The sequence below is a fragment of the Equus asinus genome, chromosome 22, assembly GCF_041296235.1.
Source record: "Equus asinus isolate D_3611 breed Donkey chromosome 22, EquAss-T2T_v2, whole genome shotgun sequence".
Taxonomy (NCBI): Eukaryota; Metazoa; Chordata; class Mammalia; order Perissodactyla; family Equidae; genus Equus; species Equus asinus.
In genome coordinates this window covers 10,499,752-10,519,607 of record NC_091811.1, presented here as the reverse complement: position 1 = coordinate 10,519,607, position 19,856 = coordinate 10,499,752, and the positions used below count along the sequence as shown (strand labels likewise).

Below are 19,856 nucleotides of genomic sequence, written 5' to 3'. Positions count from 1 at the left end.
AGAAAATAGAATGCTCTCCACTACAACTCTGTAGTTTGTGCATGTGTAAAAAGCATTTCCTGGAAAAGGAGCATAATTAAAAGTACTAAGCAGTCAAAATAGTTATATTGTCTATAAGGAGAGACAAGGCTGCTGCATCTAAAGTTTAAAAATCTGGTGAGGGAGATAGAGTTAATCAAGTACAGTAAACTATGGTAAGTGCTATAATAGAGAACATATGTAGTGCTATGGGAGTGTGTAATATAGCAACTGATACAGTCTAGGGGTTAGGGAAGTTTTGAAGGAATCAAAAAATAAAGCAAAATTTGTAGGGCCCCTTTCATGAGGAGAATGTAAGATGATGAAGAAAAAGATGATTTGAATTATCTGTGATAGTTGCTAGTACTGTAATGTCTTCTATCATGTATAGAATATAGGTGGTTTTAGTAAATACCTAAGATGTACATTTACTTAATGACCATGGTATATCAACCAATGCTTTTAAAAGATTTTATTATTCATTCTTAATTTTTAATTGCAACTTTTTCATTATGGAAACTGTGAGAAAACCGATCCATGTGAATATGAATAGAGACATAAAAATGCCCCTGAGAAAACATGATTTAGAACTTCCAATGTCGCCTCATCTTGTCCCGTCTAACCTCTGCATTGATGATATGGAAAACAAGAAGGTTTTAGCTAGGTTGTATATTATTAGGTATTTGAAAGAGTCATTATCAACTCTGTTTTATTCATTGGAAAATGTATAAAGGGATTATCCTAGCTCCAGTTTTTGTTTGTTTGACTGTTAGCAGTATTATTAAACTATTAAGACCTTTGTCAATGAACTAATATCCATGCTAAGTGTTTTTTGGATGCATAGTTTGACTTTCTTTATCATAAAAATCTCTCTCTAGTAATAATATAATTTTTATAAAACACAGTAATATTATAACCCTGGAATGATTTACTTAAGAGTTCCATATGTTTTCATATTTGTATAGAACAGTATGAATTTTAAATATTTATAAAAGATAATCAATTTTATTGCCACCTACGTGTTTAACTGTTACATTTTCTTTTCATTAGTTTACACTATCAAAGACAAGGCGGCAAGGAGGAACTTGGCCCAGTTAAGGTGAGAGTTAAACAAAAATTTTAAGTTATTTTAACAATTGTGACATGCCACTGTTACCCAACCAGGTTCATTTTTGCCCGCCACCCAGAAAGCCAAACACTGAGATGACGAGATAGCAGCAGAGAGAGTGTTTACTCACAAGGTAGCCATGTGAGGAAGCGAGCTCATGAGCCTGAAATTTGCTTCCCCGAAAACAGAGACTCAGGGATATATATGGGACGGGGTCAACGTGGTCTGAAATGTGGAGAGAGGTGATTGGAGGTGAGGAGAGGTGAGGTAATGATGATCTGCACAAGCGTAGTCAGACTTCATGCCTCTTCATAGGACCCATGTTCACAAAATGGCGACATCAGCATGATCTGAGGGTAGAGTTTTTAGCCTCTTCAAGTTAAAAGGTCACATGTCGGACATCTCCGTGGGCCCAGTTGATGAGTTGGTGGTCTCAACTGCCCTGAAGTGGACAAGGAGTTCTAATTCCTGAAAAACAGCTCACACATGCATTACCATGGTGATGCAGGCACCAGGAAGATGTTACCTATAGGAGCCTAGCGGGAGTCAGCATATTGCCTAAACAGCACAATTAACAATGAGTGGGTTAAACAGCTAAAAGCTATAATCAGTAATTGCAAAAGGGAAAAAAACTTTAGTTCCTAGCTACTTAATCATCAGTGGCTCACTTTCTGCCAGTTTCACCATCAAGTGATATAAATTTTTTGAGAATCAGAGAAAATTAGTTATCCTTTAAAAAAATTTTTAGTCTTTAAAATTGTTCTTTTAGAAGTTTTTAATGTAAGAAACCTTTACCTTAAGAATATTTTAACGATTGCTTATGAGAAACCCTTTGGAGTTCTGGTAATGTAGACTAGGCCTTTGTGTGCAAAGCATTTGATTCTGCCTGTCACTGAAGAGCTGCAAAGGATAATTCATTTGGGGAGTTCTACTTTGGGTTCATGTGATCATTGAGCAATTCATGTTTTCAAACGTGGTGACCAGACTATTTTATTTTATATCAAATTGTGATTTTCAATATTCATGTTGATCCCAAGATTATTTTTCTTTCAAAGTATATTTCAAATAATTATTTTTTAGCAAATAAGACTTTAATCAATTAGAAAACACATAGATTGTGATTAAAGCTTGAAATGTGAAAGTCCAATGCCATATTATTAATTATTCTTTCCTTTGAATAGCCAAAGTTAAGCTACGTCAGAAAGATAATGGCAGTGATACTAAAATCTCTTGGAAATCTTTCACCTGAATTGTAGATAAATGAAACTTAGATTTCCTGTCATTAGGAGGTGACATGCAGGAATGGAGCTTGAGGGTAGAGGGGACCATCGGTGAGAAAGGCAGATGGAAAGGAGCTCTTAAGTATAATCTTAGTTGATAACCTCTCTTGTCTTAGTAAGGACTGTCAGTTACTGATGACTTGCCTTTACTTGGGACTTTTTCTCTAACTCGTGACCTTTTTCACTTTTATTTTAACTTTCCTCGTCTCTAGTTTATATATTTTGGCAAATCAAATGATTGTATCTTCTTTCCTATAGTCCTCACAAGTCATGGACTCATATACAATGTTCGAACCTCAATTGAGCAGAATAGAAGACTGCAGCTTCACACCACCATCTTTGTCAGCAGAATTAGCTTCTAACAGAGATATTACAAGACAAAATTTTATTCCCAGAATAGTGCCTAGTCCTCAGAAAGTTGCATATGAAAAAAAGCAGAATGAACAGGTACCTTTCTTTTTTTAAATAAAAGTCTTTATTGAGTTAGATAGGTTACAATCTTGTGAAATTTCATTTGTACATTATTGTTTGTCAGTTGTGTTGTAGGTGCACCCCTTCACCCTTTGTGCCCAACCCCCACCCCATCTTTCCCCTGATAGCCGCTAATCTGTTCTCTTTGTCTACATTTTTAAATTCCTCATATGAGTGGAGTCATGTAGAGATTGTCCTTCTCTGTCTGGCTTATTTCACTTAACATAATTCCCTCAAGGTCCATCCATGTTGTTGCACATGGGACGATTTTGTTCTTTTCTATGGCTGAGTAGTATTCCATTGTATATATATACCACATCTTCTTTATCCAGTCATCTGTTGATGGGCACTTAGGTTGCTTCCATGTCTTGGCTATTGTAAATAATGCTGCAGTGGACATTGGGGTGCATGGGACTTTTGGAATTGCTGACTTCAAGCTCTTTTGATAGATACCCAGTAGTGGGATGGCTGAGTCATGAGGTGTTTCTATTTTTAATTTTTTGAGGAATATCCGTACTGTTTTCCATAGTGGCTGCACCAGTTTGCATTCCCACCAGCAGTGTATGAGGGTTCCTTTTTCTCCACAACCTCTCCAACATTTGTTACTATTTGTTTTAGTTATTTGTGTCATTCTAATGGGTGTAAGGTGATAGCTTAGTGTAGTTTTGATTTGCATTTCCCTGATGATCAGCGATGATGAACTTCTTTTCATGTGTCTATTTGGCCATCCGTATATCTTCTTTGGAGAAATGTCTGTTCATGTCTCCTGCCCATTTTTTGATCGGGTTGTTTGAATTTTTTTGTTGTTGAGTTGTGTGAGTTCTTTATATATTATGGATGTTAAGCCTTTGTCAGATATATGACTTGCAAAAATTTTTTCCCAGTTAGTGGGTTGGTTGGTTGTGAACAGGTCCCTTTCAATCACTAGTTCTTAGCATTTTATATTTTTGTGATATGCTCTTTTTTTCTTTTTATGGATTGAAAAAATATTAGTTGTGGGTTGCTATAGATAGAGCCAAATTAGGAGAGAAATTAAGTATAATAATTCTTCTTAGGTCAAAAACTTAATTCTCTGGGCTGTAGAAGATTATGAATCCCAAAACTGGAATGTTCTTTAAAAGTCTTTGAAATCATCATCTTTTTATAAAATTATTGATAGTAAAATTGACCATAGTTCAATGTGTTATGTAATACTTGATTGTAATCACAGTAAAGGAGTAGTTGGTGATGTCATGATGGCCCAGTATACATGATATGGAAAGGATCCTGTGAATAGCAGTACATAATCTCAGTGATGTCATAGTAATCTGTTAAAGTATAAGTTGTGATGGCTTGATTCTTTCTATGACTTGAAAGATAGCTGGTTATATGCACTTCCATCCGAGACTATGCACATATGTGTATATAGATAGAGATATTTAGTGCTAAAACGTTCAATCGTTGTAGTCTCTAAAGTTAAAATTATAAAAACATCCAAATTTTTGAAGTTTGAAATATATATGCCATAGAACATACCAAGAAATGATCTTTTACTAAGTTTGCATAGAGTTAAAAAATATAAAATTATTAAAGGTTACTATACTAATATATAATGGTAGTGAGTAAAATGGTTATGTAAACACTCTATCTTGTTAACAAGGTTAACAAGAATATTTAGTTTTCAATCTCTCCCGTTTTTAGCATGAAGTGGTTTTATGTCATATTTGTGTATTATTTCTAAGTTAATTTATAATTAGCAAATTTATAATAATTTATAAATTATAGTTATATATTACAGTATTATAGTTATATACAATATGTAATGATATTCAGTTTTATTGAAGTATGTTTTCTGCTTTTCAGAGAAGGGAAAATGAAGTATTGTGCTAGGCTTATTAATTTAAGGACCCAATAATTTTTTGTTGTTGCTTTGGTGAGGAAGATTGGCCCTGAGCCAACATCTGTTGCCAGTCTTCCTCTTTTTGTTTGAGGAATATTGTTGCTGAGCTAACACCTGTGGCCCTCTTCCTCCATTTTGTATGTGGGTTGCTGCCACAGCATGGTTTGTTGAGTGGTATGTAGGTCTGTGCCCAGGATCTGAACCAGTGAACCCTGGGCCGCCGAAGCATAGTGTGGGAACTTAACCACTATGCCACTGGGCTGGCCCCCCAATAATTTTCGAGTGATGCAATGAAAAACATTCAGTTACCTGTTCCATTTGTATTTTATAAGACTAAAACTTGCATCCTACATCAGCTTTAACTCATCCTTTCTTTGTTAAATAGTTTATAGGATAGAGAATGAGACCCTGTGTAATCTATACTTGAATAATCTTCTACTTAGAGACTGCAGGTTAGTGATTATCTCCAAAGGGGTAAATAATGTTGTACTTCATATGGCAGAAGAGAGAAAAGAGAAGCTAATGTCCCTGGTAAGGTGTGATGTCACATTGTGAAGTATTAGGGAATTTATTTATTTGGATATATATTTGGAGAGATTTCAGGAAAATTAAAATGAGACTATAAATTACATAAGAAAATGAGTTGAAAAACAGGTTAGAATAAAAAGTGGTCTGGGGCTTACTAGTCCCTGGAGAAGTAGTATTGAGCCAATATATAATATTCTCTTCTGTTTTGATTTGTTTGTGTGTTTCTCGCTTCACAGGATGACATTGTTCCTGCACCATTGACACGGTCTCTCTGAGGCTGAGATGAGATGTGTTATCAGACTTTATTTTCAGCTTTTCTTGATTTTAGACCTTTTTTTAAAAAAAGACTTTTAGTATCTCTTTTTGCCTGCACGTCTTTTTTTTTCTGACTCTTTCTGTCATTGCTTGTCTTTGGACGTCTTGTTTCTGTGTTTCATGGCTTATACATAAAATATACTACAGATATGAATTATTATTGCTGGATAGATTAGTGTTGGGCCATTGTAATATCTTTATATGGTACCTTCCTCATTAACAAATGGGTTATCACATCTGCTTTTCACAAGAGTCTTTCCCTACTTTCCCCGTTTTGCACTCAGTGGTAGCGATATTCAGAAAGATTAAAGTAGCAGAGGCTGGCCCTGTGGCCGAGTGGTTAAGTTCACATGCTCCACTATGGCGGCCCAGGGTTTTGCCGGTTCGAATCCTGGACGTGGACATGGCACAGCTCGTCAGGCCATGCTAAGTCGGTGTCCCACATGCCACAACTAGAAGGACCCACAACTAAAAATACACAACTATGTACCGGGAGGTTTTGGGGAGAAAGAAGAAAGATAAAATCTTTTCTTAAAAAAAAGATTAAAGTAGCAGTCTAAAATTACTTAGTAAATGGAGGAACTGAGATAAGTACAGTTGTTTCCTTGGGAGAAATCACTATTTTCTGTCAGCGATATTTAACTTTTATTTACTCAAGATCTTGGTGTTCCGGGTCTTTTTTTTTAATCTTTTTTTACCTCTGAGAAAATGGTTAGCTCACCATAGATCAACCCTGTTATTTTAGCAGTCATTCAAATACTGACACTGCTTTCATTATTAGAACAGTATTTATTTTGTTTTCAATAAGGACACTCTTTCTTTTAGAGTAAAAAATACATTTTTAAACTATAGATGTCTACTTAAATGAGGTTTTACGGTAAATTATTTAAATTGTATATATGTACATTTACCCTTTTGGCAGGTTCTTCCTTTTTTTTTTTTTTTTCAGCTCAGTAATGTTAATTATTCTAATTCCGTGATTTCCAAATTAAACAAAAATCAAGATGCTTTCAGTCCATCATGTAAAACAGCACAATTTGGAACATTATTTGAAAGATTAAACAGGTAAGCAAAGATGTTGAAGGAAATAAAGAACGTGTAGCATGCTTTCTTTGAGTTATTAATTTGATTTTACTGGACAGAAGTATTTTTAGTTAGAAACGTAAACAGACCTAAGTAAAACTTCTAAGGAAAAAAAAACACTGTAAGTAAAATGTAGCATTTAATTAAAGTAGTTATAAGTAACGATTTTCTGATGTACGTATCTACCTTTCATTTATTTATTTTAAAAAATATTTTGGGCCAAGGTGCTTTGCATCTGTTTTATAATCCCTGTTTTATGAATTACTACTTTCCTTTTCTTTATCATAAACATAATAATTTTTTTTTCATATTTATGGTAGTTGATCAGTGCCCCATTTTTATTTTCTAGGTGTCTGTATTTAAACTCTGGTTCGTTGTTTTAAAAGACATTAAACTTGTAAAACCAGTTTGAATCACTCTTGGTAATCATAGTGAGAAACTTTGACTCTGTAATTCTGTCTCAGTCTTCCTCATTTTAGTAAATGGCACCACTATTCACTCAGTTGCTTAAGCTAAAAAAAAGTTGTACCTGATTCCTTCCTTTCCTTCAACTCCCAATATCTGTTTCACAAAGTATTGTCAATTCTGTATTCTAATAAACTTTAAAGTTATCTACTCATGTCTCCATCTCTACAGGTTCCATTTCAGTCTAAGCCACCACTGCCTCTTGCCTAGAATTGTAATAACCATATAGCAGTTCTTTTTGTTTCCTCTTTGTCCTTAGGTCTATTTTTTTTCACACTTTATTAATGTATAATCAACATACCATAAACTGAACTTATCTAAAATGTGCACTTTGGAAAGTTGTGACATATGTCAAAAATAATGACCATTCATCATCCCCAGTAGTTTCTTTGGGCACCTTTGTAATCCCTTCCTCTGGCTACTTTACATCCCTTACTCCCATCCCAAGGCAACTGCTGATCTGCTTTCTATCACTGTTGATTAGTTTGTATTTTCTAGAATTTTATATAAATTGCATTAATACAGTATGTTTTCCTTGTTTTGGTCTAGCTTCTTTGACCTAGCATAATTTGAGATTCATCTATGTCGTTGGTTGTGTATATCAATGGTTCATTCCTTTTTATTGCTGAGTAGTATTCCATTGTATGGCCATAGCACAGTTTATTCATCTGTTGATGACCATTTGGCTTTTTTCTCCAAGTTTTGGCTATTCCAAATAAAGCTGCTATGAAAGTTCATATAGAAGTCTTTGTTTAGACATATGCTTTCATTTCTCTTGAGGAAATATCTATGAGTGGAATGGCTGGGTCCTATGGTAGGTATATGATTAAATTTTTAAGAAACTGACAAACTGTTTTCTAAAGTGATTTGTACCATTTTACATCGCATCAGCAGTGTATGAGAGTTCCAGTTGCAGCATACCTTTGACAACACTTGGTAAAGTCAGTCTTTTAAAATACATGCCATTCTAGTCAATATGTAATAGTATCTTACTTTGGTTTTAATTTTGCATTTCCCTAATGACTAATGATGTTGGCATCTTTTCATGTGCTTATCAGCCATTTGTGTATCTTTGGTGAAATGCTTACCTTTTTCCTTTCCTTAGTGGTGTCTTTTTGAAGTAAAAAAGGTTTTAATTTTGATGAAATACAGTTTATTAATTTTTTCATTTAGAAATTGTTTGTGTGTTGTCATAGCTAACAAGTCTTTGACTAAGCCAGGGCCATGAAGATTTTTTCCTATGTTCTTTTCTGTCTTGTAGTTTTAGATCTTACATTTAGGTCTATGATCTGTTTTGAGTTAACTCTTATGTATTGTGTGAGGTAAGGGTCTAAATTCACCATTTGCATTTGTGGAAAGGAAAGAATATCTTTTCCCCACTGAATTGCTTTGGCACCTTTGTTGAAAATCGATTGACCAAAAATGTAAGTTGTTTTTCTTTTCCCCCAGGAATCTCAGTTCTGTTCCATCGGTTAATTATGTCTATCTTTATGTCAGCGCCACACTGTCCTGATTACTATAGCTTTACTGTATGTTTTGAAATTGAGAACTGTATTAGTCTTCCAGTTTGTTGTTCTTTTTTGAAAATGTTTTGGCTTTTCTTAGTCCTTTGCATTTCCGTATAAATTTTAGCATCAACCTGTCAGTTTCTGGAAATAAAAAAAGCCTACTTGGATTTTGATAGGGATTGTATTGAATCTGTAGATCAATTTGGGGACAATTGCCGTCTTAACAATAGTGATTTTTCCAATCCATGAACATGAAATGTTTCTCCTATTCATTTTTTTTTTGAATGTCGTAACAGCTTTATTCATAGTAGTCCCAAATTTGAACTAACCTAGATGTCCATTAAGAATAGAATATTATGGGGCTGGCCTGGTGGCATAGTGGTTAAGTTTGCATGCTCCACTTCGGTGGCCTAGGGTTTGCAAGTTTGGATCCCAGGTGCAGACCTAGCACCACTTGTCAAGCCGCACTGTGGTGGCATCCCACATAAAATAGAGGAAGATTGACATAGAGGTTAGCTCAGTGACAATCTTCCTCAAGCAAAAAGAGGAAGATAGGCAACAGATGTTAGCTCAGGGCCAGTCTCCCTCACACACACACAAAAGAATAGAATATTATATAATATTCATGCAGTGAAATAATACACAGAAATGAAAAAAAATAAACTGCTGATACATGCAGTAACAAGCATCTCCATGGAAGAATCTCAACACAAAAAGAGGACCATTGTGTAATTCCATTTATGTGGAGTTCAGAACCTGGCTGAATTAATGAATGGTGATAGCACTCAGAATGGTGGTTACTGTTGGGAGGTGTGGACTTGGAGGGGCATGAGAGAACCTTCCAGTGTGTTTGAAGAGTTTTATTTTTCCAGATTTATTGAGATATAATTGACAAATAAAAATTGTATATATTTAAGATGTTCAAGATGATGATTTGCTATACATATACGTTGTGAAATGATTACCACAGTCAAGCTAATTAACACATTCATCACCTCAAATAGTTACCATTTTTGGGTATGTGATCAGATCACTTAAGATCTGCTCTATTAACAAATATGCAATTTACAAGTATACAATATAGTATTATTAACTATAGTCATCATCTTGTACATTAGATCCCCAGAACTTACTCATCTTATAACTGGAAGTTTGTACCCTTTGACTAATATCTCATTTCCCCTACTCCCCAGCATCTGGCAACCATCATTCTATTCTCTGCTTCGAGTGTGACGTTTTAGATTCCATGTATGGGTGAAATCATATAGTATTTGTCTTTCTGTGTCTGACTTATTTCACTTAGCATAATGCTCTGCCTCTTCATCTATGTTGTCACAAATGGCAAGATTTCCTTTTTTATGGCTAAACCATATTACATTGTGTTTGATCTTCTTTAATTTCTCTGAGTAATGGATTTTTTTTTTTTAAAGATTGGTACCTGAGCTAACAACTGTTGCCAATCCTTTTTTTTTTGTCCTGCTTTTTCTCCGCAAATCCCCCCAGTACACAGCTATATATTCTAGTTGTGGGTCCTTCTACTTGTAGCATGTGGGATACTGCCTCAATGTGGCCTGATGAGTGGTGCCATGTCTGCGTCCAGGATCCGAACCGGCAAAACCTTGGGCCGCTGAAGTGGAGCGTGTGAACTTAACCACTTGGCCACTGGGCTGGACCCTCAGTAATGTGTTGTAGTTTTCAATATATAAGCAGTGTGCTGCTTTTGTTAAATTTATTTCTAAGTATCTTATTCTTTTTATGCTGTTGTGAATTGAATTATTTTCTTAATTTCATTTTTGGATTGTTCATTGCTAGTGTATAGAAATACAATTAATTTTTGTATATTGATCTTGTATCCTTCAACTTTGCTGAGATCATTATTAGTTCTAGTAGTATTTTTGTGGATTCTTTAGGAGTTTCACCATACTGGATTATGTTGTCTATAAATAAAGGTGTTTTTATCTCTCCTTTTTCAATCTGGTTGCCTTTTACTTGTTTTTCTTGCCTGAGTGACTACAACCTCTAGTACAGTGTTGAATAGCAGTGACAAGAGTGGACATGCTTGCATTTTTCCCACTCTTAGGGAAAAAGCATTTAGCCTTCACTATTAAGTATGATATTAGCTGTAGGTTTTTTTGTAGGTGCCCTTTATCAGGTTGAGGAACTATTCCTAGTTCATTGAACGTTTTTATCATGGATTTTGTCAAATGCTCTTTCTGTGTCCCTTGAGATTATCATCTAGTTTTTTGCTTTATTCTATTAACATGTAATATATTACCGTATTTTGAAGTATTAAACTACCTTGCACTCCTGGGTTAAAAGCTGCTTGGTCATTATATATAAACCTCTTCATGTAATGCTGGATTTGGTTTGCTAATATTTTGTTTATGATTTTTGCATCCATATTCATTAGGAAAATTGGTCTGAATTTTTCTTTTCTTCTTATGTTTTTTGTCTGGCTTTCATATCAGAATAATACTGGCCTCATATAATAAAGTGTAAAGTGTTTGCTCTATTTAATAGAAGAATTTGTGGATTCTTTAGATGTTTTTGCATCAGGGCTATTCTTAGTGGGAAGGCTTTTTACTAATTTTTTTTACTTGTGTAAAGATCTATTCAGATTTTCTAATTTCTTCTTGAATCAGTTGTAGTAATATGTGTTTTTCTAGGAATTAATCCGCTTCATCTAAGTTGTATGATTTGTTAGCATAAGGTGATTTATAGTATTCCCTTGAAATCCTTTCAGTTTCTGTCAGGTTGGTGTTGATGTCCCTTTTTGAGTTCTACATCTGTGTCTTTTCTCCTTTTTTTCTTGGTCAGTGTAGCTGAAGATTTGCTAATTTTATTGGTCTTTTTAAAGAACCAAGTTTAGGGTTTTATCAATTTTCTCTATTTTTCTGTTTTTCATTCCATTGATCTCTGCCCTAATGTTTATGATTTCCTTTTTCTGCTTGCTTTTGGCTTAGTTTGCCTGTCTTTTTTTAGTTTCTTAAAGTGCAAGCTTAACTTACTGATTTGATATATTTCTTCTCTCCTAATACAGGCATTAAAAGGTATAAATTTCCCTCTAAGCAGTGCTTAGAGGCCAACCAATGATTAGTTGGAGGTTGTGTTTAAGTACCTTCAGCTAACAAGGCTTCCTCCCTTGCACAAGACCTTACACTCAGCCAGGGATGAGTAGATACCTGTAGCTCTTTCTGGTCTCTCCTGAGTCTGCACTCAGCCTTACACATGTATGCAACCTTCCATACCACCAGGAGGGTCTGGGAGTTTATCAAAGCCTCTTGTACCTTTTTGTTTTCTGGATCTCTCTATGAAATTTCTGGATGGTTTTTGCTTGCTCCAAATATCTCAGCCTCAGGCAGCTGCAATTTTGGGCTTCTTTGATAGTTTGCCACCAAGACAATGATTATTTTTGAGAAATTCCCTGGGCATGAGTCTCCCACCTTCCCGACTCTCTCCAGACAAGCTCAGCCTTGGTAGGCTACCAGCCATGCAGTTGGGGGTGGAGGGATGGTGGCAGCCTAAGGCTAAAACTCCACAGGCTCCCACTGGTTCTACTAAGGTTGAGTAGTTTTTCTTGAAGTACTGCTTCACAGTTTATTGGATGCCATTGGTCACTCCCCATATTTGAGATGATTTTTTTGGTGAGTGTTATCTGGTTCTGTTACTGCTTTTAGGGCACAAGATTTGCCGGGTTTCTCAGTCTCTCATTCCAGAAGTCTGGCCCCACAATTGATTAATTTTGAATGTTAAACCAACCTTGTATTCCTGAGATAAACCCTACTTGGTCACAATGTGCTAACCTTGTTATGCATTCATTGGATTTGATTTGCCAAAATTTTGTTAGGGATTTTTACATTAGTCTTCATGAGGGAGATTACTTTCTAGTAATATCTTGTAATATCTTAGTCTGGTTTTGATATCAGCCTAATGTTGGTGTCATAGAATGAGTTGAGAAGTATTCCCTCCTGTGTAATTTTCTGAAAGAGTTTGTGTAGGATTGGTACATTTCTTCCTTAAATGTCTGGTAAAGTCCATCAGTGAAGTCAGTTGGTATGAAGTTCTTTTTGTGGGAAGGTTTTTTTTTTACTATAATTTCCATTTTTTACTAGATAGAAGGCTAGTTGGATTATTATTTTTTTAGTGAGCTTTGGTAGTTTGTGTCATACAAAAAATGTATCCATTTTATCTATGTTGTAAAATTTATTGACTTAAAGTTATTCATAATATCTCCTTATTATGCGTATGAAATCTTTAACTTCTGTAGTGATGTCTTTTCTCCCATTACTAATATGGGTAAGTTGTTTCTTCTCCCCTTTTTCCCAGTGATTATTCTGATTAGAGACTTGCCAATTTTATTTATTTTCTCACAGAATCATCTTTCAGTTTCATGTATTTCTTATTTTTGTTTTTATTTCATTGAATTCTGCTCTTATCTTTATTTCCTTTTGTCTGTTTACTTTGGATTTAATTTACTCCTTTTTTCCTGATTTCTTAAGGTGAAAGCTGAGGTCATTGACTTGAGACTATTTTTCTTTTCTAATGCACGTGTTTAGTGCTGTAAATTTTCCATAACTGCTGCTTTGCTGCATCCTACAAATTTTGATATGTTTTGTTTTATTTTCATTCAGTTGAAAAACTTTCTAGTTTTCCTTTTGATTTCTTCTTCACTCCATGAGATATTTAGAAATTTGTTATTTGGTTCCTAAAATTCCCAAGACTTTTCTGTTATCTTTCTAAATTAATTCCATTGTGGACAGGGAACATCCTTTGTGTGATTTGAATCCTTTCAAATTTATTGAGACTTGTATTATGGTTATGAATATAGTTTACATTTAGTGCAACAATTGATATATGATTGGATTTGTCTGTTCTCTTGCTATTTATTTTTTATTTCTCCCATATAATCTTTGTTCCCTTCTCCTCTTTTCTGCCTTTATTTGATTTTAGTCTTTTTTATTACTTACTTTATCCTTTTGTTGGCTTGTTACCTATAACTCTGTTTTGTTTTTCAGTGGTTTCTTTAGAATTTATTGTATATATTTTAATTTATGACAGACTATATTCTAGTTATGTTATACTACTTCAAGTATTGTGTAAGAACCCTGTAATGGTATGCTTCCGTTTCTCCCCTCTGGCCTTTGTGGTGTTGTATTCATACATTCACTTATATAAATGTTATAAATCCAATAATATATTATTGTTCTTTTTGCTTTAAAGAGAGTTAAAAATTAAGAAAATATGTTTTTTATACTTAAGCACAAATTTATCATTTTCGGTGGTCTTTGTTATTTTGTGTAGATCTAGATTTCCATGTGGTGATATTTTCCTTATGTTTGAAAGACTTTTGTTAACATTTCTTATAGTGTGGGGCTGCTAGTAATTAATTCTTTCAGCTTCTGTGTATTTGTAAGTTTTTATTCTTTTCTTTTTGAAAGATATCTTTTGCATTGTTTCCTACTAGAAGTTGCTGTCGTTCTTATCTTAATATCTATATATCTAATATATAATTTTTCTCTGTTTCTAAGATTTTTCTATCATAGATTCTCCATGGTGGATTTTCTATCATAGATTTCTATCCATTGATTAGGATGTTCCTTTTCTTTTTATTTCTTGTCTTTGAGCTGCATTGAGCATCTTGGATCTGTGAACTTAGTTTTTATCGAATGTGGAAAATTCAGCCATTGATTTTTTGGATATTTTTTATTCCTCTCCTCTCTTCTTTGGGGACCTTAATAACATGTAAGTTAGTCCATTTGAAGTTGTGTCACAGTTTATTGATGCTCTGTTTATTTATTTTCATCTTTTTTCTCTCATTGTTTAATTTTATATAGATTATATTGCTTTTTCTTCAGATTCTCTAGTTGTATCTTCTTTGGTGTCTAATCTCTATGTAAATCTATTCAGTATATTTTTTATCTCTAGAAGTTTGTTTTAACTCTTCTTTATATCTTCCATGTTTCTATTCAACATCCTCAGTCTTTCGTCTATCTTTTTGGACGTAGGGAATATAGTTCTGATAACTCTTTTAATGTCCTTGTCTACAAATTCTATCATTTGTGTCATTTCTTGGTCTATTTCTAATAATTGATTTTTCTCTTCATTATGGGTTGTAACTTTCTACTTTTTTGCATTCCTGATAAATTTTTTTTTTAGATTGTATACATTATGAATTTCATCTTTTTGGTCTGGACATTTTTGTATTCCTATAAATTTTCCTAAGGTTTTTCTGGGATTTTAGTTGCTTGGAAATAGTATGATCTTATTAAGGCTTGCTTTAAACTTTGTTAAACAGGACCAGATACGCCTTCACTCTGTGGCTAATTTTGCCCCCTGCTAAGGCAATATCCTTCTTGTATTCTTAGAGTTCCTTTGAATTAAGAGGTTTTCCACTCTAACTGGTGGAAACACAAAATTTTCCCATTTCTGTTTGAGTTCCTGGAATTGTTCAATCTTCTCATCTTGGGTGTTGCTTTTCCCAGCCTTGGGTAATTACTTCATACGCATGTGCTGATCAGTACTTAGCTGAGGATTTGAGAACTTTCTGTAGATCTCTGGAGCCCTCTCTCTTTGAAGCACTCTCCTTCATGGTACTCTGCCCTGCATACTCTGTTCTCTGCAGTCTTCCTGACCTTCCAGTGCTCTTTCCTCAACAAAGGGAATCTGTGGGCTCCAACTGGATTTCCCCTCTCTGTTCTGTGGCTTGGATACTCTCTCCAAGCAATAAGCTAGGAGCAGTCATAGAATTCACCTTACTTGTTTTCTCTCTGTCAGGGATCGTTATCCTATTCTATCCAATGGCCCAAGTCTGAAAGCCATTGTCTCATACAGTTTGTCCAGTTTTATAATTCTGTCAGTCAATGAGGCTAAATCTTGTTTCTCTAACTTCATTTTGGCCAGATGGAAATCAGGATATTCGCATTCACCCAGCAGTCAGACTGATATTTTTTAAGGCAAAAAGCAAGAGAGTTTTACTTTTGTACTTAGCAATTTTCAATATTTCTTATTGCTCTTTTCAAAAATAAAGCTCTACATGATCTGGGCCCTTTTGTACCTTTTAAGCCTTAGGCCGTAAGTTTTCTTTCACTGATTCTATTCTAGCTTTACTCCTCTTCTTTTTGTTTCTCACATGTGCTGCAAATCTTGTATTTGTGTTTATTCCATCCCCCTGCAGTATGCATACTCCTCTCTTTATATGTCTAATCATTCTGTATCTTTAGCTTATTTATCACTTCTTTGCTAGGAACTTTCCTGACCAGCTATCTGAAAAGGACCTCCAACACAAGTTGTTCCATCATCTGATCTTGTAGCACCTATAAAGCTGCTGTAATTGTCTTTTTTATTTGTTTATTTCTTTTATCCATTGTACTTATTAATGGTTAGTTATTTATTTGTTATTATCTTCCTTCACTAGAATATAAGCTGTATTATCTCCCTACCACATGGCAGGCATACATTAAATATCAATTTAATGCACATAAAAGGCTTGTTTAGATAATGAATTTATCCATATTGTAGTCCGTAAATGAATGAACTTTTATCTATAGGAAAAAGTGTTAAAGAAGTTGGATCGATTTATCTTAGTAAGGCTTTTATATTTTTAGCATCATTTCTCTCTGTCATCTTTACAAGTAGCAATCCTTCCCAACATTCAGTCCCCAACTCAAATGCCACCTACTTGATTTTTCTCAAGTAAAAGCATTTCTTTTATTTACTGTCGTAACACTGTAGAATAGCACTTATCACTTTCTAGTTTTTCTTTCCCCTTCCAGACTATTTCTTGTGAGCAATAACTGTACATTATACATTTCTCTGTTCTCCAGATCTCTCAGTGAGTGATTCTTCTGAGTCAGAATGCTTAAAATGCTGTTTAAAAATGAGTATTTACATTTGTAGTGTGCTTTCTAATTTATGAAGTACTTTTACATTTATTTTCTCATTTAAAGTAATACAGTTTCTCTGGTGTGAATGGTGTATATTATTGCGTGCTATAGGTTATGCCTTTGATATCACAGAATAACATTATTCTGCTCAAAACACCACTAAGACCCGTATTGAGAAACAGTGTAGGATCACGGTCTATGAACATTCCTGGACAAAATCTCTCTCTCTCTTTAATGCCAAACTGAATTCTTTTCTCTCTCTGTCCCCAATACGTGGCATAGTGCCTGGAACACGGCAGGTGGACCTGCTCATTAGATGTTTAATGAATAACTTAAAAAATAAAATTGGAAATCAATCAGTTTTAGCAGTCTATGTTTCTTTTCTAAATTTCTTTGGTACCTCCAATCTCTGGAACAGCCCACCCCTAAGTAAATTTGTGGATAGTCAATGGCAACAAAATCCAGAGTATCTTGATTTTTTGTTGTTGTTGTTAGATTGGCACCTGAGCTAACATCTGTTGCCAATCTTTATTTATTTCTGTTTTTCTTCTTACCCCCAAAACCCCCCAGTACATAGTTGTATATTCTAGTTTTAGGTCCTTCTGCTTCTGCTATATGGGACGCCATGTCAGCATGGCTTAATGAGCAGTGTGCTAGGTCTGCACCCAGGATCTGAACTGGCGAAACCCTGGGCTTCCGAAGTGGAACGTGTGAACTTAACCTCTCTGCCACAGGGCCAGCCCCAGAATATCTTGATTTTTAATTATTTCGTATAATAGCTTTGATTCTTTTATACAAGTTGGACATAACTTAGAATTATGATTTATACATTAGAAGGGAACTTATAAGTTATCTAGGCTAACCTTTTCATCTAATTCATCTTATCTCTTGGCTTTACTACATATATATGCATTTGTATCTGTATTGCTCTCCCTTGGGAACTTCAGAGTTGTTTTTATATCCTTGTTAGGTTGAGAGATATCTGTTATAGTGTTCTGATAACTCTGATTTGATGTTTTAACACTGGGGAAAATTTTTCCCTGCAGTGTGTTCAAAATATCTTTCTGTGATTAAACAGAGCAGCAGTTACATGCAGTGGTTGTCTAGGGTATTCACTAGACCTTATTACAGAAGACATGATATAGGTTGGTCATATTTTGTTAATATAACAGTGAATTGAACCACATCATACTTCATTTCAACACATTTTTTTGTGTTGAAATACAAAACTAAGTGTAGATTATTTTCATACTCACTGAGGCACATTAGACAAATTTCCACCCAAAACAATATTATTTATTCAAATAAAAAACTGAAAACATAGTCCAGGTAAATGTTAGTAGCTACTCAGTATGTTCTCTAAGAATTTAACTTTAAGTTTCTAAATGAAAATTTTCTATGCTTTTCTTGTTAAATATGTTTTTATTTATCTCAAAGTCCAGGAAATCGGAATTTTCTTACTGAAAGACCTGATATAGTTACAGGTGAAGATTGTGGCACCATGGATGAGAGAAGACAGTCAGACTTCATTATTGAAAAACAGTCAGTACAACATATTTTGGAAGAAAATAGGAAAGAGGTTTCAAATTTTCTTGAAGATGCGAACCAGCCAACACCCAGCCTTCTGTCAGAGAATTGTGACTCTTCTATTAGTGAAAATGTGATCAATTTATTAAACATAGATCAGTGGAGTATAAAGAAAACCTTTGACAAGTGTGGTTTTGACAGTATGGGAGATATTTGTGCAGTCACTAGTTCTGATAAAAACCAGTCCACTGGGAGATGCATTCGAAGTATTTTTACAAATCCAGAGTTGACTTTTAGTAATTCTACTTTTAATAAAACAAGTTACCCAGAAAAGTGTCAGCCAAACAAGAACTATCAGAAAGAGTATAACGATCATGAAAGAAATAATCTTAGTACATCTTTTGAGAAGGATAGTTTCCCAGCCAGCTCTGAAAAAAAAAGGTTGGTGTTATACACGAGAAGGGTAATAATCTATTGGTCTTTTTGTTTTTAGTACATATTTATATATAATATAGATATGTGTGTGTGTGTGTGTGTGTATTTGGAGGAGTATAAAAGTGAAAATAGAGTGAAATTCTATTATGTGACATTGTGTGGACCAGTGATTTCGTTCCATATGGGTCATGCTAATAAGCTTCCAATTTAAAAAAAAGAACTAGTGTGTGCTAGAGTTTTAGTTCAATGCATACTTTTATTTTTAAAGGAAAATTTGAAAGTGATTACCAAGAGAAGGCACCACAGAAGACAATCTGGATATATCCAGTGAACCGTTTGTAAGTTTTCAGGTAAATCTGGGGAATGCAATTCAGCATCTAGTATAATGCGTATTGAAGGGTTGAATTGATGCAATGTGAGGTAGGGGTGTTGCTGTCTCAGAGTGGGCAGACTGGCCTCTACAAAGGCTTACCAGTTGTCAGAATCTTAGTAATATCACCCTAGTTGAGAGTATGGTGCTCGTATTTGCCAGCACAAAGCCGTCATCTTATCTGAATCTTAGTGTTAATTAGATTTGAGAAAACTGACTTATGTGTTCAAGAAACTTACACACTCACCAGAATGTCAATTTCTTAATTTACAGTAAGAAATAGAAGGGTTACTTATATAGGAATGTTTACTGGCATGATAAACATGTTTTCTAATTTTTGGCAGCTCTCCATGGGAAGGTGGCTTGGTTAGTATAGAATCAGAACAAGGGAGTAATAGAATTCAGATGCTAATGGCATAAGCAAACATATCAAGAGTTTATGGGACTGCAGTTATACTTAATTAAAGAAAACTTGTAGTTTCGGAATAGTCCTAACTTTCTTGGTAATAATTGTGGTTTAGTCAAATCTTGGTAATTAACAATCATGAATTAGAATAGGTTTTTATTTTAGAAGTACTTTCTTATGGAAATATTTAAAATATCTATTTGTAAAAAGAATACCTATATGCCATTTTTATGGGATTGGCACAACGAATAAAACATTCACAACTTATTTAATAAAATAAAAAAATTAGGTTCTTTGCTGTCAAACTTCCAGGTATTCCGAAACTTATGAATAAAAACTAGCATGTTAGACCTTGAATTTTAAAATGTACTTTATGAAAGTGATTTTAGAACATGGTTCTCAAAGCTGGGTGCAGAACTGAATCACTCAAGGGGGTGATTTTAAAATACAAAATACCAAGTTTGACCCACACCCTTAGGATGGAGCTTATTTATTTTTTAAAAAGCTTCCCTTATAATTCTGATCTGCAGCCAACTTTGGGAACCATAATTTAGAACAATAATTTTCAGAGAGAATAAAT

General features: G+C 34.4%; 1 protein-coding gene across 2 annotated transcripts; it reads left to right on the top strand.

Moving 5' to 3' along the window:
- The first annotated feature begins 100 nt into the window (after positions 1-100).
- Positions 101-18,850, top strand: LOC123276059 (regulator of DNA class I crossover intermediates 1-like). Of its 2 annotated transcripts, XM_070494536.1 has the most exons (5): positions 101-1,117; positions 2,665-2,853; positions 6,549-6,664; positions 17,976-18,506; positions 18,769-18,850. In XM_070494536.1, the coding sequence occupies exons 2-5, from the start codon at positions 2,677-2,679 to the stop codon at positions 18,776-18,778; spliced, it is 834 nt and encodes a 277-aa protein (XP_070350637.1). In that variant the 5' UTR covers positions 101-1,117; positions 2,665-2,676; the 3' UTR covers positions 18,779-18,850. The 2 variants fall into 2 exon arrangements, with proteins under 2 accessions (XP_070350637.1, XP_070350636.1); XM_070494535.1 differs by lacking the exon at positions 18,769-18,850 and having other exon boundaries at positions 17,976-18,680.
- Positions 18,851-19,856: the final 1,006 nt, after the last annotated feature.